The following is a 27677-nucleotide window of genomic DNA, read 5'->3' as shown; positions in this document are numbered from 1 at the left end:
CAAAGCTCAATGGCCCATACCAGCCGCATGCAGACAATAAAACAGAAAATAAAGCAAAGCGAGGCTGAAATACACAGTACTAATCTCATCTCTCTTTTATGGCCTCAACATGGCTACGTTTGGGCCATGGAGACAAAACGGCCCTCCTGAGAGATGGGGTCTTGATACTGGGGAAGGGCTCTTGATCTGAAGACCCAGAGCTACCTTTCGCTCCCTTGGATCATTCCTAACTGCCTTACATTTCCAAGGGGCTGAATAATACTAACCCGATTAATGTTACCCCTTGAATAATAAAAGTAACAGTGAAGAAAAACGGAAAAAGGGATTGAAATATTCTTTAATAGCTTTAAATTTACAATATTAAAGAACTCTCAAAAAAAAAAAAAAATAAAGATACAAAACTTAATTTCATTAAACAACGGTACTGTCACTTTTATTTGTTTGGGAAACAATATCAAGTTGTGAGAAAGAAAAATAAAAACCTTGACTTGTGGCTGAAACCCAAAGCAGAAAAACTTCAAATAAAAATACGAGTAAGTTTTATATCAGAATATCTAGAAACTATACAATGGATTCAAAGTATATTACGTACATCATACCTCGTATACACGAGAAAAGGGAAATGTAAGAGCTGTAGTAGTAATTGTATTAAGTAATCAGCAGAGAAGAGTGACTAAACTAATACCGTTCTTAGGAAATAACTGTGGCAATGACTAAACAATAAACACTTCATGAAGCGCACGTGAACACACACACACACACACACACACACACACACACACACACAGGAAGGGAGAGAGACAGAGATACGAGCTCAGTATATAAGCGGGTGAAGGCAGCATTTTTACAGTAGTCATGCAGACCATCATCAAATTCCTGCTTCTCTCCCTGGCCGCCTTCCTAGGTATGTGACAGGCAACACGTACAAATACCAGGATGAAATGTTAGGGAACAAACTAGCCGAGACAAAATAAGCACAGATAATTAGAATAATCATAAGCAAACACTATGTAAGCTTAGCAATGTATATCTTTGAGCACCAAAGCAAACAGGCCTATAGTCTGACGGACAGCACCAAAGCAAACAGGCCTATAGTCTGACGGACAGCACCAAAGCAAACAGGCCTATAGTCTGATGGACAACATTATACTTCATGTCATTCTTTTAAACTCTGTGTACTATCCCGCCTAGTCGGTCGGTCTGTCGGTCTAACACGCATCCCACTACGCTGTTCCTCTCTTTCTCCATCAGCCTGCGGCCAGGATGACTGTAACTCGGCCTGCACGGCTGATTACAGACCAGTATGCGGTACAGATGGCATCACATACCCAAACAACTGTACCTTAGAGTTGGCTGATTGCCAAAGTGACGAAGACATTGCCGTGGTGAGTACCTTGCCGTGGCTTGGAGTAATTGTAATTCACGTTTTAGGTTTAAACGTAATTGTAATTGATCTCAAGCGTAAATTACATCATAAAACCGGGGCACTATGATGAGCTAATGACAAAATGAGAGTAAACCTCATATGGTACATAAATTAATTCCGATGTGGTTCTCGTTTTGCTCAAGTTCTAGAAAAAAAATATACGAGGGGATTGTGTTTCATTTAAAGTAGGTCTGGTCAGAGATTGGGCCACGGAGGCGTTGACCCCCGGAACATCGTCCAGGTAAGTAGATCCTTTGGCCTGTTGGATTATTATTATAATCAAAAAGAAGCGCTAAGCCACAAGGGCTATACAGCGCTGCAGGGTAGGGAAGGAAGCAAGGGAATTGGATGGCAGAAGGGAGGGGGGATGATCAGCAGGTTACAGAAAACAGCGGGGCAGGGGATAGTACGGGGGTAGAGGGTAGCAAGAGATACAAGTAGAAAGGGCTGAAAGTATCAAAATTTGTGGAGTAAGTCAGTCGTTGTCAAAAAGTCAATGAGAGAGTCCGGATGAAAGGTGGGTCCATCAGCGAGAAGGGAAGGTAAAGAGAGAGCAGCGGGGCGAAGACGACGACAGAGGTAAATTCTGCGTGCTCGTTGATAAAGTGGGCAGTCCAACAGAATGTGGCTGACTGATAATGGAGCTTGGCAATTCTCACAGAGAGGAGCAAGACGCCTCTCCATGAGATATCCATGAGTAAGACGAGTATGGCCAATGCGAAGACGGGAGAGAGTAGTCTCCCAACCTCGACACTGGTGATAAGAAGACGGCCAGTAACCTATACTCGGTTTAATAGACTGAAGTTTGTTGCCGAGCATAGTAGACCAACGTTGTTGCCAACGGGTGTGAAGGTGGGAAGATATTACAGCAAAATAGTCCGTACATGGAATACCTCTATAAGAAACTGGTAGGTCATGTACTGCTGACCGCGCAGCAGTGTCTGCCTGTTCATTGCCCTGTACGTCAACATGACCAGGGACCCAACAAAAAACAATATCTTTATGCTTAGTAAAGATGCGGCGTAGCCAAAGTTGGATACGGAGGACTAAGGGGTGAGGTGTATCAAATTTTTGTATAGCCTGTAAAGCACTAAGGGAGTCTGAGACAACCACAAATGATGACACAGGCATAGATGCAATACGGATAAGTGCTGTAAGGATGGCATATAATTCAGCAGTAAAAATACTAGCTGAAGATAGTAAATGCCCTTGTACGACGCTGTCCGGAAACACTGCTGCGAATCCTACGCCGTCAGAAGACTTAGAGCCATCTGTGTACACAGCAATGGCATGAGAATGAGAGTGAAAGTGGTCAAGAAAAAGAGAGCGGGAAGCGACCGTAGACAGTTGGGCTTTCGAGCAAGGGAGGGAGAAAGAACAGACTCGAACAGCTGGAACTTCCCAGGGGGGTAGGGAAAAGTGTGATGCTACATGTACATAGAAAGGTGGTAGTTGAAGAGAAGACAAGAGCGAATGAAGGCGAAGAGAGAAGGGACGGAGTAAGCAGGGGCGGCGAACAAATAAAGAATGTCTACTAATATCAGTGACCATTCTATAAATGGAAGGATTGCGGAGATCATGAGAGCGTACATAGTAGCGCAGGCAATGGGCATCACGGCGATCGGATAAGGATGGAACGTTCGCTTCTGCATAGAGGCTTTCGACAGGGGAAGAGCGAAAAGCACCAAGGCATAAACGTAATCCTTGGTGATGAATGGGGTTAAGGCTAGAGAGAGTAGCAGGAGATGCCGCTGAATAGATCTGGTCACCATAATCAAGTTTCGATAAAATAAGGGTGGAATGTAGGTGAAGGAGGGTTCGACGATCAGCTCCCCACGAAAGATGAGCAAGGGTTTTAAGAAGGTTCAGCCGGCTGTGACAAGTTGCCTTCAGAGAGGTAATGTGAGGTTTCCAGGATAACCTACGATCAAAGAGGAGGCCCAGAAACTTGACTGTATCACGTTCAGGGATACGTGAGCCATAGAGGTACAAAGGATGATCAGAGATGACAGAGCGTCCAGTGAAAGTGATTTGGTGGGTTTTAGTGCTGGAAAATTTAAACCCATGTGTGGTGGCCCAATTGGAAACACGGTCGACTGCATGCTGGAGAGAAACTAAGGAGGTGACAGTCAGCGCCTGCACAGGCAATAGCGAAGTCATCAACATAGAGTGATGACCAAATATTTGATGGAAGACTAGAGGCCAAATCATTAATAGCAAGGAGAAAAAGTGTTGTGCTCAGAACACATCCCTGGGGGACACCTTCAGCTTGGATAAAGTCCGGGGAGAGCACATTATTAACCCGAACACGGAAATGCCTGTCAGTTAAAAAGTTCTTAAGGAAGGATGGTAGATTGCCTCGAAGGCCTAAGGAGTGGGCTTGGGCTAAAATATTATACCTCCAAGTTGTGTCATATGCCTTCTCAAGATCAAAAAATATGGCAATAACTGAGTGGTTATTCGCAAAGGCATTACGAACATACGTATCCAAGCGCAGTAAGGGGTCTATGGTAGAACGTCCCTTACGAAAGCCATATTGACGAGTGGAGAGACTGTTGTGTGTCTCTAAATACCACACTAAACGTCTATTTACTAGACGTTCCATTACTTTGCAAACTGCACTGGTAAGAGCAATGGGACGATAGTGGGAGGTTTCATGTCCCGTAGTGCCTGGTTTGCGGAAAGGGAGAACAATGGCGGATTTCCACAGCTGTGGAAGAACTCCTTGTGACCAAATAAGATTGTAAAGGCGTAATAGGACTGCAAGGGCTGACTGATGTAAATGTTGTAGCATACGAATATGAATGTCGTCGGGCCCAGCTGCCGATGATCGACAAGCTGAGAGTGTTGCCTCCAGTTCTTGAAGTGTAAAAGGCACATTATACTGTTCTTCTCTGAGAGAAGAAAAGTCCAAGGGTGCTAACTCTCTGGCAGACTTTGAGGAAAGAAATGAGGGGCATAGATGGAGTCCCTGAGAAATACGGACCAGATGATTGCCAATTTCATTGGCAACATCTAGTGGGTTTGCTATATCAACACCGGCAACCCGCAGAACAGGAGCCGGGTCAGGAGAATATTTACCACTCAGTTTTCGTACTTTTTTCCAGACTGCACTCATAGAGGAAGCAGAGGTGATGGTGGAGACATAATCTCGCCAGCAAGTGCGTTTAGCGTCACGGATGACACGGCGAGCGATCGCACGCTTCTGTTTAAAATCAAGGAGTCGCTCTGTGGTTCTATTGTACCGGTACCTGCCCCATGCAGCGCGTTTCAAACGTACTGCACGAGCACAAGCAGGAGACCACCAAGGCACGCATTTCTGAGAATGCCTGCTCGAAGTTTGGGGTATAGAATGAGAAGCTGCGGTGAAAACGGAGGATGAGAAGAGGTGTAAAAGCTCATCGATGGAGGACGAAGAAGGAACCTCTTTAAAAACAGTCAGGTGTGAGTAAAGGTTCCAATTTGCCCGATTAAATTGCCAGCGTGGGGTGCGAAGAGGTGGCGAATATGAAGGGGAAGTAAGAATGATTGGGAAATGATCACTGTCATGTAAGTCCGGGAGAACAGACCAAGTAAAGTCTAATGCGGCGGAGGAAGAGCAAACTGAGAGATCGATGCAAGAGAGAGTATGAGTCCGAGGATCAAAATGGGTGTGAGTACCTGTATTTAAAACATGGAGGGGGTGGGTGGCAAGAAAAGCCTCTAACTGAATTCCACGGGAATCACAGTGAGACCCTCCCCAGAGGAAATGGTGGGCATTAAAATCACCAAGTAACAGAATTGGTGGCGGTAATGACGAAACAAGGAAGGCAAAATCCGGAATAGATAATGCCCGAGAAGGAGAGAGATATAAAGAACAGAGCGTATACCACCTATGTAAGTGGATACGGGCTGCTGTGTAATGCAGCGAAGTATGAACAAATAGCTGATGGTACGGAATATCAGTGCGGAGAAGAAGGGCACTTTCATTAAAGGTCCCATCAGGAAAAGGATCTGAAGAATACAATAAATTATAGCCTGAGATGTGAGAAATAACAGCAGAGTGTAATTTTGGTTCCTGTAAGCAAACACCAACAGGGGCAAACTGGGAGAGTAACATCTGAAGCTCACCCCGATTACCCCTGAGGCCACGTATATTCCACTGTAAAAAGGCCATGAATGGCAATGATAAAGATACTTGAAATCCGCAGGTAAGGGTTCCTACGGACTAGGAGGGTTAGAAAAGTCCACATGCGGAGGCAGTGGAAAATGTTCAAGCAGCGAAGGAACGGTGCGCTGTGAAGAAAGGAGTTGCGCAGATGGAGCAGAGGAGAGAGAAAGAGCGGAAGGTGGATCAGTGTCCATTGATGGTTTGGTCTCTGCAATATATTCAGAGATTGCTTCAAGTGTTTCAGAATTCAGAGATGTCGTATGGGAGACAATATTGGGAATGGTAGGGGGAGGATGAGTAAAGATTGGAACTGTATTGGACTGTACCAAGGTAGGGGGGGGCGAAAGGGTGGAGGGAACTGGAGAAGCGTGGCAGGGGACAGAAGAGACAGGAACCTGGGAGGTGGCAGAAGAGGAAGAAACTTGGGAGGGAACAGGGGAGGAAGGTACATTACGAGGAGGAGGGTGAACCTCTGCACTTGTAACTGAGCCAGTGAGAGGGGAAGAACTAGGGACAGAGACAGGGAGGGTAAAATGAGGAGGTGGAAGATGGGTAGGAGGTGTTACCGGACCTTTTTTTGACTTTTGAGAAGTAGAGGGACGATTGGGAAGAGGTGTCGTACGAGGTCTCGTCGATACTGAGGCTTGTAAGAGAGAACTCGAAGAAGCGAGATTAGACTGAGGCGTTGAAGTAGGGACGTCTGAGCCGAGGACAGCAAAAGGATTAGATACAGGAGTGATTATGGGAGAGGTAACCACAGAGGTGGGTGTAGAAGATGGGATACCAGAAGTGGGGGGACGTTTTGAAACACGGGAATAAGAAACACGTGGGAGTCTCCCTTGGAGGCGGAGATGAGAAACTGCCATGGCATAAGGGAGACCTTCTGTCTCTTTGAGGTAACGGATTTCCCGCTCGTTTAAATAGACCTGACAACGGCGAGAGTACGAAGGGTGAGCCTCATGACAGTTAAGGCAAGAGGGAGATCGATTGCAAGACGTATTAGAATGGTCATCGGCACCACAGACTGGGCATTCGGCGATAGATCTGCAATATTTCGCTGGATGGCCAAATCGCCAGCAATTTCTACACTGTTGTGGTGTAGGGATCACCTTTCGAACTTGTAACCGATGTCCTGCTATATAAACTGAGGATGGGAGTTCTCGGCTGTCAAAAGTTAAACGAGCCACATTGCTAGGGTATCGTCTCCGCCCACGGGCAGGAAGAACGTAAGTGTCTACCTTGAGGATTGGGAGATCTTGGAGTTCCAGCTGTTCTAGAATGTCGGTGCCGCATGTCTGGAAATTTTGTTGAACTATGGTATGGGGCAGAATAACGGTACCACTACAAGAATTGAGGGAATGATGTTTTTCAAGGGTGACAGGAACAGTATCTATATGGGAAAGACGAGAGAGCTCACGAGCCTGGGTAGCATTCTGTACGGTAATGATGCGCGTACCGCTCTTAAGAGCATGAAAAGAAATATCTTTACCAACATGGCGTAGGAGTGCCTTGCCAATACTATGGTCAGAAAGATAGGCAGTAGAGGAAGTTGGTCGCAAAGTGAAGAATTTAGTCCACTGTTCAGTCTGAAACTGAGCGTGGAAAGGTAGTGAAGGACGTGTCGATCTTTTCTGAGAAGAACGAGAAGGTGAAGGTGGAGAAGTATCATCAGCAGGTAATTGTCGTTGACGTTTAGGCGTGGGACCAGAGTTGGTCCGACGTGGAACGGGTCGGCGATTTGAAAATTGCCGCACCGTAGAGGGAGAGGCCGGAAGCATAGTCAGAGGAGAGCGAAGGTCTGATAAATCGAAGGAGTCAGTCGAGGCCTCAGTACCTGAAGCAGGTGAGGAAACAGCACCGGCAATAGGTACAGAGGCATGAGGAATGTCTGAAGAGTGGTCCAAAGACGAGGCGGGGTCAGAACGGGGTGCGGTATCAAGAAGGGGCCCGGGGGTAAAAGGTTCATGGACTAGGGCTGCCATGGTTAGGTTACTTCTTTCTTTTTGTTTTTAAGAAAAAAAAAGAAAGAAGAAAAGAAAATAAAAATAAAAAAAAGAAAAAAAAAGGGGGGACCGGGGAGGGATAGTTCCTAGGAGGAATGAAAGGGCCAGAAATCTCCCTCCGCGCCCAAGAGGACTCGACACCGCTAGTAGCGCAGATGCAGCATGGAACCCGTGCCATACCCTACCCTTCATGCCAGTAAACCAGCAATCTGGGATAGCAACCTCACATCTGCCGAGCTACCTCGGTGGACAAAAGAGAGGGCGGCCGGATATCCGCCACAAAGCATACCTCCTTCAGCCACCACCCCCGGAATCCGAAAGGTGGCTTCCAGAGATACACCCGTCGCCCAAAAGACACCCAAAGCTACTCCGGGATACCGGAGAGGGATCGGGACATCCCTAGGCAATCCAGATTCCACGGCAAACTACGCCACCGCCAAGAAACCTCAACGGAATGGGATCGACCCCGGTGTCCTTTCCTCTACCTAGGAACTAGCGTGCCTGTGGGAGAAATCCCAAAGGACAAAAAGAGGAAGGGCAAAAGGGAGGAGTGGGGAGGAGGAGGAGGAAAGGAAAAAGGGGAGGATGGGGAGGATGGGATAGGGGAGGGGAGATTGGGGGGTAATTAGGTTCGGTCTGAGGAAGAAGACCGATAGGTCTAATTCCTCAGACCAAGAGCCTCTTCACCACGCCAAGGAGCCCCCCTTGAAGAGGTGGCCTGTTGGAGATATTCTCATCCAGAGATGTTCCCTCTGAAGAAACGTTCAAGTGAAATGGATTACACAGCTGTTTCAACAGTCGGCGAGAGCATATTGTTATATTTTTATTTTAATTCCAAGAAGGATACAGCTGTAAAGTAAAAGGACACAAGTGCAACTAATGTGACATTTATTGTGGCAACGTTTCGCTCTCCAGGAGCTTTATCAACTTTATTACAAGGATACAGCTAGAGACCTACATCCTTCCGCGATCCACTCTTGATAAAGTGCAACCGAAATGCATTATGTGAAAATGGATGTCTCCTTATGCAAGTTGTTGTGCACAATTATAATCAATGTTATTTTAATTATTTTACTTGTGAAATAACTAATTTGGAACGTTCTAAAATATTTTGTTGAAGCAATCCTTATTTCGTTCATCTTCTAGTTGCAGTGCCCTTATTTAAATATTATTATTATAATCAAGGGGAAGCGCTAAACCCGGAGGATTATACAGCGTCTGGGGGGGGATGTGGAAGGCATTCAGGTTTAATTCAGGGAACTGGAGCACAGATCAACTTCCCTAAATCAAGAGCCCCTCACCAACATCAAGGAACCTTCCTTGAGGGGCCTTATTTAAATAGCACTGAATGAAAATATGTCTTAGATCCACCGCAGTAAAATTAATTACATGAATCCAAGTTTTTTTTTTTTTTTCAAATATTTTGTAACTTCCATTCATCTTTGGATGATTTAATAGAACAAAAGTTACTTAGTGGAGAGTGATAAGATGTTTGCTTATTATTTCGAACTTCAAAATTTGAAGCAATCGGAGAAAAATAAAATATATCAATTATCAAATAATTGAAAATGTAATTTGATATTTTTCTGATTTAAGTAAATAACTGAAAATCTGGAAGAATAAAAAGGCAATTGCGACTGACCGAATCATGTAATTACTAAAAGTCTGGGGAGTATATTGCCGAGGTTAGTACCTGGAGTTTACCTGGAGAGAGTTCCGGGGGTCAACGCCCCCGCGGCCCGGTCTGTGACCAGGCCTCCTGATAGATTGGTACACTCTTGAGGATTATTACATTACTGGAGGTGAACATATCTATTTTCGCTGCAAACTATCTTTGTTGTGAAAAATTCGCTGAGTGCGCGCTTTCCAGTACTCGGGTACACCATCTTCACTCTCTCCTAATCTACTATAATTATTACAATTCTTTCTCTCCTTCATATATCATTTCTTTCATCCCACTCTTGCCAGTTATGTCAATTCTCTCACCACACCCTTCTCTCTCACTGCATCCTTGCTTGCTTCCTCTATAGGCATACATTGGAGAGTGTACGACCTGCAACAGCGCGTGTGAACTTGTGTGGATGCCTGTGTGTGGCACTGACAACGTTACCTATGCCAACCTGTGCCAGCTGGAGGTAGCCGACTGTCTCTCTGACGAAAACATAAGTGAGGTACGTGTATTAGGCTGTGAAAACGTGAAAACCTGATTGTACGTCTGTCATGTATAAACGTGAGGAGAAACCTGAACGTCTGAGAGATTCAAGTACATTTGTAAGTTAGGTTATGTACGTTTAAATTATATGCTATGAAATAAAATATCCAATGGTAAAATATCACAAGCAAATACATGCAATAATACATAAAAAAATGAGCGTGAACAGAAAAAAAGGGAACAATCTACAAGACTAAAATACGTTGTCAAATAACCACATTAAGTTTTTAGTATGAACGTTAATTTACCAACAGTCTTTAACCAAAGTGAAAAACTTATACGGCTTCGGAGGATCTAAGTATTTTTTGTGTCTGATCATAAGTTAGAAATATGAATGGTAGTAGACGAAACAAATTCTTTAAAACGAACCACTAAAATCTGGGAGTTCAGTCATTTTCTTAATCTAAATTTACGTTTTTAAGTTAATGGTCCTTAATTTTGATGGGAAAAAATTACACCTAAATTTTGATGGGAAAAATGCTATAATTATCTGGTACTGGATTATCTTCTTTCCAACAGGCATACCCAGGAGAGTGCCAGGCATCTGCGAGGTCGGCCAGGGACTAATGTGAGAACATTATCTACGTTATCCATCATCTGGGTCAGTCTTGTTACGTAATACAAGTCAACGGTGTCAGATTTACATCTGTGTTTCAGTGATGCTCATTAAGGGATTTTGATCCGGGGAAGAGGAGAGTAACTCCAGTTTGAGTAGAGATGACCTCCTCTTCCTATCATCATTTCTGATAACCTTCCATTTCCTCTAAACATAATGAAAATAAAATAATCATAATATTTTTTTCAAAATGAAATTGAGATAACATTAATAATACTGTTTCTCTTTTTAATATTTTATTTACTGTCAGTGCTTGACTTACTTATGAAATATCAGGTAACTGTTCACTGCCTTGCATAAAAGTGTATCATTTAACGAGTCCGTTTTTTATTATAGGTCCGTGTGAGGAGTAGCGAGTTAGGTTGCAACTCGCTAGCAATCGCATTCAATCAACGAGACAATTACAATGGTTATCACACAGTTTTTTCCCAAGATCTACACCACACAAGACAACTCTCCCTCCCTTCACTGTGATGACCTTCTCACCCGTCTAAAATTTCACGTCCCTCTGTATCCAACTCCTCTCACCATTGTCATTTGTTCCTAATTATTTTCATTTTCTGTACTGATGAGTGAATAAATATCTAATTTTGAACACTGTTTTAAGCTAAAAATTACTGCCATTGAATATCTATATAACTGATCAAGTAAAAAAAATTTGAACGTATATAATCGGATAAAGAAAAGCAAGATATTTATTAATAATAATAATAAACATTTACTCAGACTAATATAATAAACAATTACTCTTCATTAACAAAACATTAGCGAGACGAGCCTCTCGATGAACAAACGAGAGCAACTACTTACGACCACCAAAGAAAGCAGCAACAACTGCTTTATCTACACTTGAAAACAACATCTGACTGGCGCAAAGATAAAGTCAGCAAGCAAACAACAAAAATCATACAACTAAACGCGGCAAGAACAAATGTCCTTATGTGAACCATCTATGACTGTCCCAGCGTTTGAGACATTTAAAACCATGGTGCGTCTGGGGTATTTAAACCTTGGCTCATCTGAAACGCTTAAACCTCTATCGTTTGAGACAGTCATCGCATATGAGAGAGATTTCAGCACTCCTAGACCATTTATTTTTCACTCAACCTGGTAAGCCACTGTGACTTAGAGTTAACGATGTAGAGAACGGATATGAAGACATGTAACGAACGTCAATTTTCAAAATTAAACGAGGTTTCGTTGTTTTTCTGTAGACTAAATCTCAATCCTAAGCGAATGAACTGAAAATGAAGGTATTCTCTTTAGTGCGTGTGTTTGCATAATATACAGCATCGTTCTTGTTGCATTGACACTACTAAATTAACAATCATATAATGACAAGGACCCGTGTCAGGTGATTTTTCTCCCGGTAAATAAACTAACACGAGACAATTACATCTCGTCGCCCCTACGTCGATAAGAGATACAAGTGCAGGAGACAATTATAGATGATCGTATTTGGAGCATTAAGCTTCCTCGCGTCAGAACATTACAACTGAGAAAATGTGACAATTAACATTGCTTCTCTCATTGTGAGGAACTCTGCTGTTGTAGCATATGCAACATTGTCTGTAGGTCATCAGTGTTGAAAGAAAGAGGAAGCATAGAAAATAGAAGGGGATCATCACTAGAAAGAAACTAATGAAACTTTAAGGCAATGAGAAGCTTGGATGCTAGAGCCGTCCTGGATGTAGATTGTGGTCTCTTGATACAAGGAATTGAACCCGACCTTACCTTTCGTGGATTGAACCCTTGAATGTAATAAGAGGAAACTTAAGATTTTAATGACTAGACAGGGGGAAAATGGTTTACAAAAATACAAAAGGCAGCAATGGCAGTAGTGCATAATGTTACACCAAACACTAGGAGGCCAGAGGAGAAATATAATCAAAATAACCTGTAGAGATACATATGGGAGAGGAAAAATAAGCAAAAAGAGCATACAGGCAGAAAGCAAAACTAATAACTTCAAATAACTGCGTTTAGAAGACTCACATTGACCTGGAAACGTGGAGAGTAAACCTCAGGGATGGCAATGTCGAAGTGCACGAGCCAACATGTAATGGAAACAAGACCGAGAAAAAGACTGCAAGACTGAATAGAGAAATGCAGGGAGATGCACACAATAAACCTGAGTATAAAAGGACCACGATGGACTGAAGAATTTTCGGAAGTATAATGGGAAAGTGAAGTGGTAGGTAAGAAAATACAGACGTCCAAATTCAGAGCGGCAGCTGATTCACATCGAATACGACGAAGAACATGGAAAATGCCGAGTCTTTAGTTCATTCGTGAATCGAGAGAAACAAATGTTAAGCAACAGAGTATGTAGAAAATAAGGAGTCAGAGAAACAGTATGAAACACTGAATTGAGTCAGAAACTAAACTGAGAAATTTCGTTACAAGAATACGATGAAAGATGACATGTGGAAACAAAAGATACAGATGAACCAGAAGAAAGTTATAAGAAAAATTCTGAAGTGGAGACAAATGCCACACATAGCTTCAGAGAACATGTGTAACATGTTCCGAGAACAGAGAACATAATAAATTCTGTTAAATTAGCATTTACCGCAATTAGTAGGCAAACAATTACAAATATTACAGATATTTATTATAAAGTACAAGTTTAGATTCTTCAACTGCAATTGTCAGTAATATATAACTTTAAAACGACATTTTCAAATAAGAAATATCAATCAAATTTCTGACAGACAATAGACAAGCACTAAGTGTTTAACTTAAACAATATTTTACAATTCTAACACTTTCCAGCACTTGTGAACTATATCATAAGTAAAGGGAGGGACAAAAGCTAGAGTTACGAAGTTGGTGAGAATCTAGATGTGCCATTAAAACCCAGAAATTATTTTACTGCCGCAACAAGGCTTCAGTAGTTACGACACTTTTAAATGGGTTCCACGGCAGTTTAAAAGACGACTTTCCAACAGAGTTGAAGTCACTTTGAGCACAATAGCTGTGAGAATTTTAAAGCAGGGTCTATTGTTGGTAAACATGTGAAAGTTATAAACCAAAAAACTCATTTCTGTTTCACAGTTTTATGGATCTGTTGGGCAGAAAGTGTAATATGGTGCTTATCAAAGACGTGTTTTCAAAATATGTTTTCATTCTAAACGAAAAATAATTAAATTTTAGTACTTAATCTACGTAATACGTCATGGTAAGTCTTTCACCCTGTGTAGGAAATGAAAGATAGTAAGATAATACGGAAAAAGTTATTGAAATATTCTTTAATCATGAACTGATATTTGTAGTACTAAACAATGACATGTCCTTTCGGTCCATTCTGGACCATTATCAGCTTTGTAATGGCACTGTTTGGAACGGAACGTTCTTTTGAAATGGAAAAGACTATCAAGCTGCGAGAAAGAAAAACAGAAGCCTTGACAAAAATTTTTGAAAAAAACTGCAAAATTTTTTTTTGAAAATTTTAAATAAACGAGAAATTTTAATTTTAAAGCAAGTAGAAACGATATGGACTCAATATATTAAATTACATATATTAACAAACATATATTCCTTTTCCCCGAGCTACATAGCTGAAAGTGGATAAAGGAGGAGGAGGAAAAAGCAAAGACGAATTACTAAGGAAATATCTTGCTTCGTCAATAATTATTACAGTGAATAAATCTAAATATTTTTCTTCTTAAAGCGAACATGTACACGTTAGCACACAAGCACAAATATAATAATTAATGTTCAGCGTTAAACCCGTGAAAGTCATTCAGCGCAAGACCTCCGTCTTCTGTGCGCGAGAGAAACGCACTTCGTGAATGTGCACTCACAGACGTCCCACGCACTAACAGAGAGATAAGAGCTTGATATATAAGCAGGTGAAGGCAGCATTTAGACTGTAGTCATGAAGATCTTAATCAGATTCCTGCTTCTATCCCTGGCCGCCTTTCTAGGTATGTGACAGACACATTAATTCCAGAATACAATGTTTGGAAACAAACTAGCCAAGACAAAATGAGGAAAGAAAAGTAGGCTAAACGTAAGCTATGATTTGAAGAATAGTAAACGGTATAAGTGAGCAGCAAACCCAATAGGCCTATAGTTTGTAGGAACTGTCCTGTCACATTTTTATGAATACTGGTACAATGTGTGCCATCTTCCATCTGTCTGCCAAGTTACCTTCTTTTAATAGCATTATTCTGTTGAACATTCTATTAAAACCCATGTACTATACTATCTGGTCTTACTTTTTTCATCTCTCTGTAACACACACCACACTACTGTACTGTTCCTCGCTCTCACCTTCAGCCAGCGGCCAGGATGACTGTAACCCGGTCTGTACGGATGAATACAATCCAGTATGCGGTACAGATGGCATCACATACTCAAACAACTGTACCTTAGAGTTTGCCGACTGCGAAAGTGACGAAGACATTGGTGTGGTGAGTATAATGCTGTGGTGTGTACATTACTATGATAAGAACATTGCTGTGGTGAGTAAATTTCCGAGTTTAGTATACCTAGTGCATTCTTAGGGTTAGTAGGTAACTGGGCTAAGTTTATCAAATCATGAATATTTATTGCTGTTGCAAATGTATCTTTGATGTAGCGAACCTCGTATACCTTCCTGAGTCAGGTATAATTAGTGGTACTCTGGTATATCACCTTCCCTCTACTACTATGGGCTTATGGGCTCTTTCATAAACCATTTCTTTCCTCCCACACCTCTCACCACACTCTTATATTCCTCTCTAAGTTTCTTTTATTCCTAGCATGAGCCAGTAGGCCTACTGCGGTGGTTCTTCATGTTATGTTCCCCCGCAGGCATACATTGGAGAGTGTAAGAACTGCGATGATGTGTGTGATTTTGTGTGGATGCCTGTGTGTGGCACTGACAACGTTACCTATGCCAACCTGTGCGAGTTGCAGGTAGCCGACTGTTTATCTGATGCAGACATCAGTGAGGTAAGTATATTATGCAGCTCATGTACGTCTGTGAGATACGTTTGCAAGTTTAAATTAGGATTAGTTGTGGATTAGTTGTATTATAAAATTGGGTTCATCTCTTTGAAGCGCCCTGTATTATTAGCTAAAAAAAAATATTCATCTGTAACATGCCACAAAACTAATAAATGCATTAATGCATAAAAGCGAAAAATAAAATCTTTGGACCGTGAACAGAAAACGGGGAGGCGCCCAGCAGACTGAAAAAAAAACCATTGCGAAATGATAACTTTAATATTTTAGTGAGTTGCTTTGCAGATGGTGTTCAACCAAAGTGAAAAACCATATTGCTTTGGAGGATTTTTCTTTTCTTGCCAGATCGTGAGCTAGAAATACAATAAAGTAATACAACGAGATTAATTTATTAAAATTTGAAAACTAATAAAATCAACAACTTCAGGCTTTTTACCCAAAATTTGTGGAAATATTGTTCTGGTATAACTAAGACTGGTACTAGAATCTCTTCCCTCCCACAGGCATACCCAGGAGAGTGCCTGCCATACATTCATAACATAGTGCCACACTGCGAGTCCTCAGTACTGGAGGAGGACTGTAGCACTCACTCTTATAGCCCCGTGTGTGAGATCTCTGGCAGCACCTACAACAACGTCTGTGAGCTCTGCCAGGCAGAGATACAGGCACAAGCTAACGGCGAGAACATTGTCTACGTTATCGATCATCTGGGTAAGTCTAGTTTTGCTGTTAAGCCAACTAGGTCAGATTTTCATCTGTTTTTCGTTGCTTGTGAGGGGCTTTTTATCCAGGGATTAAGGTAGCTCCAGTTACTATGAGCGGAGCCGTCTTATACTTTCTAGGATCACACCTGATTACGTCTCATACTACAGACGTAGGATGATCCATACGGTTTTAGCACTTCGCCATGATAAAAATAATAAAAGCAAATAATCGTAATCTGATAATAATTGGCCTTTAATAAAAAGTTTTGTTCTCAATACATAGTTATGACATACCAAACGATTATTTTATGCTGTCTATAATTATATGATATTACGATTTTCCATTTTTCTTTGTAGGTCCGTGTGAGGAGTAACGAGTCATGCTATACCTCATGAGTCGCATTCAGTCAACGAGGCAGTCACAATGGTTGTCACACCTTCTACACGACCTGCACACGTACACGGAAATTACCAGTCTCCCCATCTACAAGGAACTGCTCAACCTCCAGTAGCTTCATACCTATTTTTGTAGTCAACCCCTTCTTCTATTTTCTCTTATTTTTCCTAAGGATTTTTATTTTCTGTACTGAGTGAATAAACTTCTGATTTTTTTGTATTTTGTGTTTCTAAGTTCCGAATTAAGAATATTAATACATCAATAAAACAAGAAAATAATTGGATAAAGAAAATATGTTAATCATTATAATAAACTCGTTCAAAATATTAGAAAATGCAAATACAATGAAGATTTACTTTTCATTATTAATATACACGAGAGTAACCTCAGTATCGATAAGCAAAATATTTTTATTATCACACTGGCCGATTCCCACCAAGGCAGGGTGGCCCGAAAAAGAAAAACTTTCACCATCATTCACTCCATCACTGTCTTGCCAGAAGGGTGCTTTACACTACAGTTATAAAACTGCAACATTAACACCCCTCCTTCAGAGTGCAGGCACTGTACTTCCCATCTCCAGGACTCAAGTCCGGCCTGCCGGTTTCCCTGAACCCCTTCATAAATGTTACTTTGCTCACACTCCAACAGCACGTCAAGTAATAAAAAAAAATTTGTCTCCATTCACTATCAAAAACGCCCACTCATACTTGCTGGAAGTCCAAGCCCCTCGCACACAAAACCTCCTTTATCCCCTCCCTCAAACCCTTCCTAGGCCGACCCCTACCCCGCCTTCCCTTCACTACAGTTTTATAATAACCACAGATAAACTATTAACAATAACCCTAGAAAACTCCACTAACACTAGCAACAACAAACATAAGCAAAATGGTGTAGCTAAAACCAGTACGCAAACAAAATCCCACACAAATACTACATGAACAAATGCCCCTCTTGGCCTTATCACCGCAACCAGCTGCGACCTACCCAGCCTCTGGGGCACCTCGGGGCACGTGGAACATTTAAACCTCGGCGCGTTTGGACCATTTAAATCTTGGCGCCTATGGGGCATTTACCCTCTCTAAAGAATTTTAAAATCAAAGTTGTATTTCAAAATCATGATACAGTAAAAAAAAAAAAAAAAAAAAAAAAAAAAAAAAAAAAAAAAAGTAAAAAATGCTAATTATTATTATTATTATAATCAAGGGGAAGCGCTAAACCCGGAGGATTATACAGCGCCTGGGGGGGGGATGTGGAAGGCATTCAGGCTTAATTCGGGGAACTGGAGCACAGATTCAATTCCCTAAATCAAGAGCCCCTCACCAACATCAAGGAACCTTCCTTGAGGGGTCAAAAATGCTAAACGCTGCGTTTTGTAAAACAATGTCAAAGTTTATTACGGTTAAACTGGAAAAAGCCTTAAACTAACATTACAACAGCATATTATTATAAACATGGGGAGCGCTAAACCTGTAGGATTATGCAGCTACAGCAGCATAAATATAGCATTAGTATTGGACAAGATTCTAATGCTGTGTTTATTCATGCGAGAGATTTTTAACCATTTAATTGATTTTCAAAAGGCAGAGAAAGTTTTTTTTTAAGCAAGGTCAAGGTTGAGACATAGAATCAAGCTTCGTAAAAAAACTTTTGAATTTAATGTATTATTATTATAATCAAAAAGAAGCGCTAAGCCACAAGTGAATTTAATGTAAATATTGCTTTAGGATTATTCAAATTAGTCATTTAAAATTAAAATTTTAGAATATAAGCTACGTTTGACAGGTTCTTGAGCATCTCACCAGCATCATCATAAATAAAAAGGCGAGGTGGTAATGTTGACCTCGAAGTGTAATCTCTCCTTGATATGCCGTCTGCTGTTCTATTATTTTTAATTTTCTTGATAATGTGAGAAATCACGAAAGCACTTGTAAGTTCATATATCTTTTCATTTATGTTAATATGAAAATTAATGATTTTGTGCCAAAAGAACCTTAGGAAACTTACCCAACCTTATTATAAAGGCGCAATTTAATTTAGCCTAATCTAACTAAATATATTTCATACAAGTTTACAATAATTTAATAAACACTGAAATCATTTTTTTTTTCGTTATTCAGAATTTTTGCGAAATTATTGCATACACAAATTTTCGCTTGCCTTATTCGGCAAGAAGAGCGTTGCTATTTAAGCCAGAATCGCAAGTGTTAACTATTCGGCACGACATATACATGCTTAACAATTTGCAAACAGGTGAATTTATTTGCAAACATTATCTATGTCTAAAGCAGGCCTTGAATCTGCAGACTATCAGAGTACGCAACACAGTACGTAATACTATGTGCTACTTACAGAGTACGTAGTACTCTGTGCTGCGTACAGAGTGCTGCGTGCTCTGATACAGCGTACTTTGATACCGTGTACTCCGCACAGTTCGTAGCACTCAGTATTGCGTACTCTGATACAGAGTTTGCAGGTTCGAGTCCTGCTGTGGACGTAGAGATAATGTGTGTGTGTACTCACCTATTTGTGGTTGCAGGGGTCGAGTCACAGCTCCTGGCCCCGCCTCTTCGCTGATTGCTACTAGGTCCTCTCTCTCCCTGCTCCATGAGCTCTATCATACCTCGCCTTAAAACTATGTATGGTTCCCGCCTCCACTACGTCACTTTCTAGGCTATTCCACGGCCTGACTACTCTATGACTGAAGAAATACTTCCTAACATCCCTTTGATTCATCTGAGTCTTCAACTTCCAATTGTGACCTCTTGTGTCTGTGTCCCTTCTCTGGAACATCCCGTCTTTGTCCACCTTGTCAATTCCGCGCAGTATTTTATATGTCGTTATCATGTCTCCCCTGACCCTCCTGTCCTCCAGTGTCGTCAGGCCGATTTCCCTCAACCTTTCTTCGTAGGACAATCCCCGTAGCTCTGGGACTAGTCTTGTTGCAAACCTTTGCACTTTCTCTAATTTCTTGACGTGCTTGACTAGGTGTGGATTCCAAACTGGTGCTGCATACTCCAGTATGGGCCTGACATAAATGGTATACAGAGTCTTAAACGAATCAGAGTGTGTGTGTGTGTGTGTGTGTGTGTGTGTGTGTGTGTGTGTGTGTGTGTTATAATATGCTTTTAAACAGCAATGATAACCCCTCTGTCTCAGGATGTCTCATTTTGGTAATGCATAATATGCTTTTAAACAGCAATGATAACCCCTCTGTCTCAGGATGTCTCATTTTGGTAATGATACTAAAGAGGGGAGTGATGCGAGGCTGGCCAGGGTTGTGAGGGGCTTGTCATTGGCACTCTAGTACGTCACTGAGTAAGTGTTCTTATGCAAAGGTATTAGTATAAAGCAAATATCATTCCACTAACTGAAATAAAATGCTTCAAAATGTTTCTTCCTACCAACACAAAATTAAGACATGCCTTTTCAATCGTTTAGCAAGAGATTTTTTATCAACGACACATCCAGAAGGTATGAAATACCATGCTAAGATTGCACACACGTTTACACAGGACAACCTCGCAGGAATCTTCTAATGTAAATAATTGAACAATAATGCTCGTTTTATTACGGTCAAACAAGACTATTGTTTAAAAAAAAACATTAACTTCTCAACCGCAACAACTAAGTCAGTATCCTCTCACACAAAATGAAAGGGAAAAATCCTTGAATCTTTTTGGATATATCGTCTACATCTAACTTGAGCAAACCTCAAGAGCGGTGGGAACCAGACACAATCACCAATTTTTTCTTTAAAATCTTCCACATGACTACAAATATGATGTTCTCGACCTCCCCCTCGCACATTACATTCGGGGATTACGTAATGGGTGAATGTAAAAGGGAGGTAAATTAAGAGATGTTACTAGAAAGCAAATACGGAGATTAAAGCGACGTAATAAAGGGGTGGACGACGATTAAATGAATTAGTCTTTCTAATGTATCTTACTGTACTGTACGTGGAAGGATAGTGAGGGTCATGGAAGAGGCCGAAAGAGGGAAAACAATGGTCATCGTGTCTCTTGTTAATGGACATTTGCCTCTGTATACAGGCTCTTGACTGTGGAAGATTGAAACTCCTCAAAACATACAAAATACATTGAAGATGAATGGGATCAAGTTTAGAAAGAGTAGCAAGGGAGGCTAAGGAATATAGCCTGTCTTCGTTGAGCAATTTAGATATGATTAGGGCTGAATGCAGGCGAAGAAGGATTTGCCTATCAGTTTCCCAAGAAAAATGGCCTAAAGTTGTAAGCAGGTTCAGCAGACTATGACAGGCAGCTTTTTGGGAGGTTATGCGGAACTTCCACGACATTCGGTCGTCAAAGAAAAGGCTGAGAAATTTAACCGTATCTCGTTCAGGGATATAGTTGTTATATAGGTATAGATCTGGATTAGAGATAATAATGGACTGAGAGATATCGAGTTCGCATTAGAAAAAAAAACATTAAACCCTGTAAGGCGGCCTAATTGAAAGCGTGATCAATAGCGTATTAGAAAAAGATCGTTACGAGTTGAAAGTCATCATATAAAATTGACAATATTTCTGAAGGAAAAACAGAGGCGAGTTATTGGCGAGCAGAACAAAGAAATGCATTACATATGAAAAACTTATTTACTCGAGCTGATTTAGGGTCGATGGTGGAGAGAGACTATCACCAAACTGAATGAGGAAAGAGTCTGGGTTTCTAGGTGCCTTCCAAGAAGTATGATAGCCAAGCACTCCAGCGTCTTTCATACAGTGTTGCTAAGAGCAACACATCTACACTATAGCGAGAAGTGTCTTGGCTCGAGGTCCCCGCCTTTCGAAAAGGTAGTACTACTGCAAGTGCTATCGAAAAGAAATATGAAGACCAGTGCTGTAGGTATAAGTGTTGAATCATATGGGCAAGGATGTCATCAGGTTTGTGTGTTGCTGATTAGCAATTGGAATTATCGATACGAGTTTACGAGAGCTTTGCGAGGTTCGTTAATATCAGACTAAAGTCCAATGTGGTGGATTCCCACTTGGCCTGAATTGAAGAAAGGATGGAATAAATGCAGTCATTGAAAAACGCAAACTGCGGTGATATTCCACTGTAATATCGACATTATTAGAGCTGGTGGTAGGTAAAGGTCAGGGTGCAATGTTAGCAGTAAGATGAGCGAGTTGTTTGTAATGGGGGTATTGAGGGACGAAAATCTGGCGGTAATGTATTGTTATTTTCGATTTCGATGACGATCTTACGTTTAAATTTGATTTTGACGAGGTTCATTTGGGCTTTTTCTGAGTGCCGATATAACCACAATCTTTTTTGTAGCCATAGTAGTATAACAATGTGATGCAAGAGATGGAAGAGAAATGTGGGGCGGAGACGGGTGAATCATCGGCAACCGCCGAGATAGAGCTAGTGAGATATCTTTTAAGGTGAAGGGATCTGTGTGGGAACAGATGGAGTAGTGAAGCATGTGGGGTGAATGTATTTCTGTAACTGTCACACATATAGGCGTTTATGGTTGAGGTAAACTGTTAAAGGAAAGGCTGAAGCGACATTAAGTTGGTTGATAGTTTTGGAAACTGGTTTTATGAGCGAGGTTTTGGTGGAAATTTCGAAGGAACAACTGAAGATCATTGGCCGAGTAGTGAACATGAAGGGCGAATAGGTAGGAACATCAGAGGTGAATACTTCATAAGTGTTCAACACTGACTGAAGTCCCTGTGCTTGGGATTTCTCTTTGGCATGTGGGTGTAAGGTGGCTTTTTAAGAGGATATGCACGTCATTTTACCTTTGGGACGATGCTAGGTTAATGCGATATTATATGACTGACCGTCTCTTTTTCCACTGAACTGAGTATTTTACGTTCTCTAAGAACAACGGTTTACTAATAAGAAAATGCAGAGTGTTCAACACAGCAATAAAGACACGTAGGAGGCTGGTTGCAGGGAAATTATTATGAGGAGTTCTTCAGCCTGGACATTACATATTTTTTTCCTGGGTGGCCAGAATGCTCGCTAGAATTGCCGCTGTTGAGGTGATCGAGATTCCTTAGCTGCCAGTACGCTCGGACTGAGTTTGGGCAACAAAACTATTGCCCGAAAGGAATTCCTGCTCTGAGAAATGTCCCTGGTCATGCAGGCATCAGTAATGCATACCACAGTCACTTGTGATCCAGGAGGAGAGACCAATGTGTCAGTTATCACCAAGTAATATATGGGATGGAGTAAAGGAGGGGGGCGGTGGGAGTCGGGGATTAGCAGCGCTTAAAATGAAAGGAAATAAATCACCAACCCTAGACCATGGTCACCTTTCCTGTGATAAATAATACTGTTGTTCCCTGGAAACCATTTCGTTTCCTACTTGGTGCACAAAACTAGGATGGCACCTCCAGAAGTGACTGAGTAAGGCTAAGCAATACCACCTGTTTTGACAAAATTATCCTTTAGTTACTATAGGCAGTGGGGAAACTGATAACATCGCCAGGAATCAAACACTTTCAGTCGGCACTGCTGGATCCTTAGGCATCCGTCAGTACTGCCACCAGACGCCTTGCCAGATGTCCACCCGAAAGCGATGAAAACTGCCAAAGAAAACCCTGAGAACTACCAACTTCCCACCCCCCGCTCTGTCCTGGGGCTGGATTTAACTAATGGGAAAATATTCACATTACTTAGGTAAAAAGGAGAGGAAAGGATGGGGACAGGAGGGGGGTATTTAAATTCAGTCCAAAGAAGAGAAGATATCCAAATCCTCGAATTAAAAGCCCCTTTACCGCGTTGCCACTCATACCTTTTGCCTTGCATAGCTCCTGACGACACACGAGAGTGTAAAAGATCTAGAGCTCTAGAGTTTCATCTCCATGTGACTTGTTCTGCCTTGTTAAGATCGCCTGTTTGCGATTGTATTGCATCAACATTAATATAATAAGAACTTTTCCTTCATTCAAGCCAAATGGCTGATCTAATTCTCATTCCGAAAGCTGAATCTGCGACTGTGGCATGGTGTCAGCACCTTAGAAAAAATAACTAAAACAGATACAAGCGAAAAACATGTAGCAAAATGAAAATTAGAAACTGATTTACGAAGAAATAATTTATTTTAGATGTCGTATGACATGATGAGGGGGAGAGAGAGAGAGAGAGAGAGAGAGAGAGAGAGAGAGAGAGAGAGAGAGAGAGAGAGAGAGAGAGACCAATGAATTTAGGGGTGTGCGCGTGGCAACCAATCTGCTGGGGGGCGGTGTGTCATTGTTATGATAAGGTGTTTTCAAGTGTAGTGTTGTGTACCATTACAGACCCCAGCTCACTTTTGTTAAACATCTTGCTAGTTCTCACGCTACCCTGAGTTGTCTGTCTCATCTCCCCTCCCATCCCCCTCCCCTCTTTCACTCTCCCACTCACTCAACTCTCCATATTAATAATAACGATGCAATAATAATGGGATGCTTCAGTAACCCCCGGTATTAATTGGAACAGTCTATCAGTAAAAGAAATAGACTAATAAGCATAAAAGGGAATCGTTTCCTCTATCAGTTCGTTACGGCTCCAATACGTGACGAAAATATTTTGGAACTTTATCACGAACAGCAATGCATTTTTGCGTGTGAGGTGCGTGAAAAATTAGGTAACAGCGATCATTACATTATATTAAGTGAATTTTTGTTATATTGCATGCAATATTATACCGATTTCAAACAGAACATTTGACTAATTTTTGAGAGAATCTTTCAGCACACGGAGTTGTAGAGGCTCGAGCCTCCGTCTCGGTTCTCTAATCTGTCAGGCTGCTTCCAGTTACAGAGAAACACCTTGAAAAAAACAAACACCAACGTTAACTGGGTATGCCTTTTAGCCACAATGCAGAAAGAAGTTCTTAGTTTATAACCTAAGAACCAGGGTTCAGTCATGGTGAGTCGAGATGTGAAGCAGATTCTTTGCAATGGTAGCCCTTGTTTACATAGCAGTAAATAGGTATCTGGATGTCAGCGGACTGCTGCGGGTCACATCCTTGAGGGTGACAGTATAAAGAGTTAAGGTAGTATAATAACTCCTAACTGGTAAATAAACCGAGCTCAGACTGTATTATTATTATAATCAAGGGGGAAGCACTAAACCCATAGGATTATACAGTGCTTGGGGGAGGGATGGAAGGTATTCAGGTTTAACTCAGGGAACTGGAGCACAGATCCAGTTCCCTAGATCAAGAGCCCCTCACCAGCATCAAGGAACCTTCCTTGAGGGGAGCTCAGACTGTAAATGAGCCGAGATAGGATAACAGCTCTTAGTATGTTCACACGCTGAGCTTAGTGAGCTAAATGGACGGAGCTTAGTGTATAATTCTTCACATCACGTAGGATAATAGTGCAGTCGGACATACAAAACAGACCCACAACGTTCATACAGTTCACGAGGATCAAACCAAACACACAACACACCTCGAGCTTGGCAAGCACTCTCCTACAAGGTGCATGTTGTTGTTCAACTTAAGCCATTACCAGTCTGGGCTGTGTACCCTCCCAGGTTTGGCTCCCCGGGGTCCAGCCTCTGCTGCAGGATGTGCTGGAGGCTGTCCACAGGAAGATTCATCTTCGAGGCAGTCAGGACGATGGATGCACAGTACATGCTAAGGACCAGCAGGATTAACACGCTGCACCACAACAATAACCGTAGTAGTAGTGATACATGGTTAACACTAGCAGGATAACACTGCAATACAACACCCACCGCACAAGGTCCAGTGATACATGGTTAACACTAGCAGGATAACACTGCAATACAACACCCACCGCACAAGGTCCAGTGATACATGGTTAACACTAGCAGGATAACACTGCAATACAACACCCACCGCACAAGGTCTAGTGATACATGGTTAACACTAGCAGGATAACACTGCACTACAACACCCACCGCACAAGGTCTAGTGATACATGGTTAACACTAGCAGGATAACACTGCACTACAACACCCACCGCACAAGGTGTAGTGATACATGGTTAACACTAGCAGGATAACACTGCAATACAACACCCACCGCACAAGGTCCAGTGATACATGGTTAACACTAGCAGGATAACACTGCACTACAACACCCACCGCACAAGGTGTAGTGATACATGGTTAACACTAGCAGGATAACACTGCACTACAACACCCACCGCACAAGGTGTAGTGATACATGATTAACACTAGCAGGATAACACTGCACTACAACACCCACCGCACAAGGTCTAGTGATACATGGTTAACACTAGCAGGATAACACTACACTACAACACCCACCGCACAAGGTCTAGTGATACATGATTAATACTAGAACACTAGCAGGATAAACACGCTGCACAACACACATTTATGCTTCGAAACGCTACACTAAAACTTGTATCTATGGTTTCTGGGCTGTACCTCGAGAATGCCTCTTCTGATCGGCTTCAAACTGACTCAGTGGAGCGTACAAACGCTAATCTGACAGTTTTATAACCATATATGATATTGGTTCCATGAAATATCTTTCAGAATGCCTCTTGAAATGAGCTTGAAAATTACCACGGTGAGGCATCTGTTCAGGAGAAAGGTTTAAAAAAAATTTAAATCTACGCAGCTGTAATTTTCCCAATTTTACAATTTAATTCAAAATTAGGAATTATTGGTTACCTCGCGATAACTGCGTAAGGCATGTTCTGATCGTCTTCAATTTCTCAATACTGGTGTATCGCATTTTCTGAAAAATATATAGTCAAGTCATTTTATATTGCAGAAGCCACACCACTCGTTGCGCTAAGTGACTTGTGTGGGTTTAGCGTGTCACTAGCAATATTAATATCAACACGAATATTTACAAGCTTAAGTCTGCAGAGATTGTTAAACAGTTTGACGTTTTCTCTGATCATGTCTCCTTGTATCGGTTTTAAATTCTCACATTAGATTTCTTTTCTCTTCTGAAAGATTCCCCATTTGCATTGGGTTTTGTAGCTACCATTATATTTTTATTTACTACAAGTAATAAAGTTGGTAGAATTACTGACAATATGTAAAGTAAAAGGACACAAGTGCAACTAATGTGACATTTTATTGTGGCAACGTTTCGCTCTCCAGGAGCTTTATCAAGCCTTTACAAACAATACATGGACACAGAGGGTATATAAAGGCTCAGAGTGAGGTGCAATACTAGTGAGGTACCATTTCGATGTTCACTAGTAGTAGTAGTAGTAGTAGTAGTAGTAGTAACAAAAGCAATACAATATGGTAGAGCAATTGATTCGTACATGAGTAAAAGGATATAAAAGCTATTACTTGGGTAACATAAAAATAGGTTGGACAAATATAGACTGGAAAGAGGCAGCTTGTTTCAGTGCTCACTCTCTGTAATGTGCTTTGTGTAGTATAACAGGAGAGACTATGTGATGGCAGGGTTTACTGTTTTCAGGAGGATTCTTGCTAAGACTTCGGTGATGGTGAAGCTGCCGTTGTTTTGTTTAATTGTATTCGAAACAGTGATCAGTGCTGATTCGAGGCACTTGCGTCTGCGGAAATTAGTCGATGGAAGAAAATGGGACGCGAATCCCTGATAAACAACTTATTGTCACGCACCTTAACCGACTACGAGAAACAAGCACTGAGTCTGGGACTCAAATTTACCACCAACATACGCAAACCTAACTATCAACTCAATCTAGTTACCAGGAACCATAGACACAGTAACAGCAACTTCCAGAAGGGTTATATACAGGGCCTTCTCACTGCAGCTTTATGTGAACCTTCTTCTAATCTTCCTAGACGATACATCACTGCCCTTAAGAACCTCGCCAACGACCCCAACATTATCGTCACCACCGCCGACAAAGGAGGTGGAGTCGTCATACTCAACACCAGTGACAACAACACTAAAATGATGGACCTTTTGAATGATCAATCTACATACGAACCCATCAGCACTCAACAGTGGGAGACGCTCACCAAAGATTTTCTATACAAAATCAGACAAATACTCAAACGCACTAGAGAAGGGAAGAAACTTCTGCACTTGTTACCAAGCAACCCTAAACCAGCACACATGTATGGTTTACCCAAGACCCATAAACACAATATTCCTCTCAGCCCAATCACGTCAGGAATAGGCAGTGCTCCACACAAACTAGCCGGAGTTCTTGCCAAACATCTTTCCTGCCTTCTGGGGACCATCAGCCCCGCTCATCTTAAACACTCAGGCGACCTTCTCAACCGCATCCGAAACCT

At 41.6% G+C, this 27677-nt stretch overlaps 2 protein-coding genes and 1 long non-coding RNA gene across 4 annotated transcripts in view; 2 read left to right on the top strand and 1 right to left on the bottom strand.

Moving 5' to 3' along the window:
• Nucleotides 1-27677, bottom strand: part of LOC138853991 (uncharacterized) — a 168828-nt gene that overhangs the window by 134778 nt on the left and 6373 nt on the right. The gene's annotated exons all lie outside the window — the stretch shown is intronic.
• Nucleotides 752-11002, top strand: LOC128694898 (four-domain proteases inhibitor). Its single transcript, XM_053785256.2, has 5 exons — nucleotides 752-904; nucleotides 1252-1385; nucleotides 9610-9750; nucleotides 10311-10392; nucleotides 10744-11002. The coding sequence occupies exons 1-4, from the start codon at nucleotides 856-858 to the stop codon at nucleotides 10356-10358; spliced, it is 372 nt and encodes a 123-aa protein (XP_053641231.1). The 5' UTR covers nucleotides 752-855; the 3' UTR covers nucleotides 10359-10392; nucleotides 10744-11002.
• LOC128694896 (four-domain proteases inhibitor) lies at nucleotides 14190-16676 on the top strand. The gene is made up of 5 exons (XM_053785253.2): nucleotides 14190-14336; nucleotides 14692-14825; nucleotides 15208-15348; nucleotides 15864-16071; nucleotides 16422-16676. The coding sequence occupies exons 1-5, from the start codon at nucleotides 14288-14290 to the stop codon at nucleotides 16436-16438; spliced, it is 549 nt and encodes a 182-aa protein (XP_053641228.1). The 5' UTR covers nucleotides 14190-14287; the 3' UTR covers nucleotides 16439-16676.

Source organism: Cherax quadricarinatus, chromosome 45 (assembly GCF_038502225.1).
Source record: "Cherax quadricarinatus isolate ZL_2023a chromosome 45, ASM3850222v1, whole genome shotgun sequence".
Classification (NCBI taxonomy): domain Eukaryota; kingdom Metazoa; phylum Arthropoda; class Malacostraca; order Decapoda; family Parastacidae; genus Cherax; species Cherax quadricarinatus.
The sequence above is the reverse complement of the archived record's forward strand: the minus strand, read 5'-3'. Positions and strand labels throughout refer to the sequence as shown.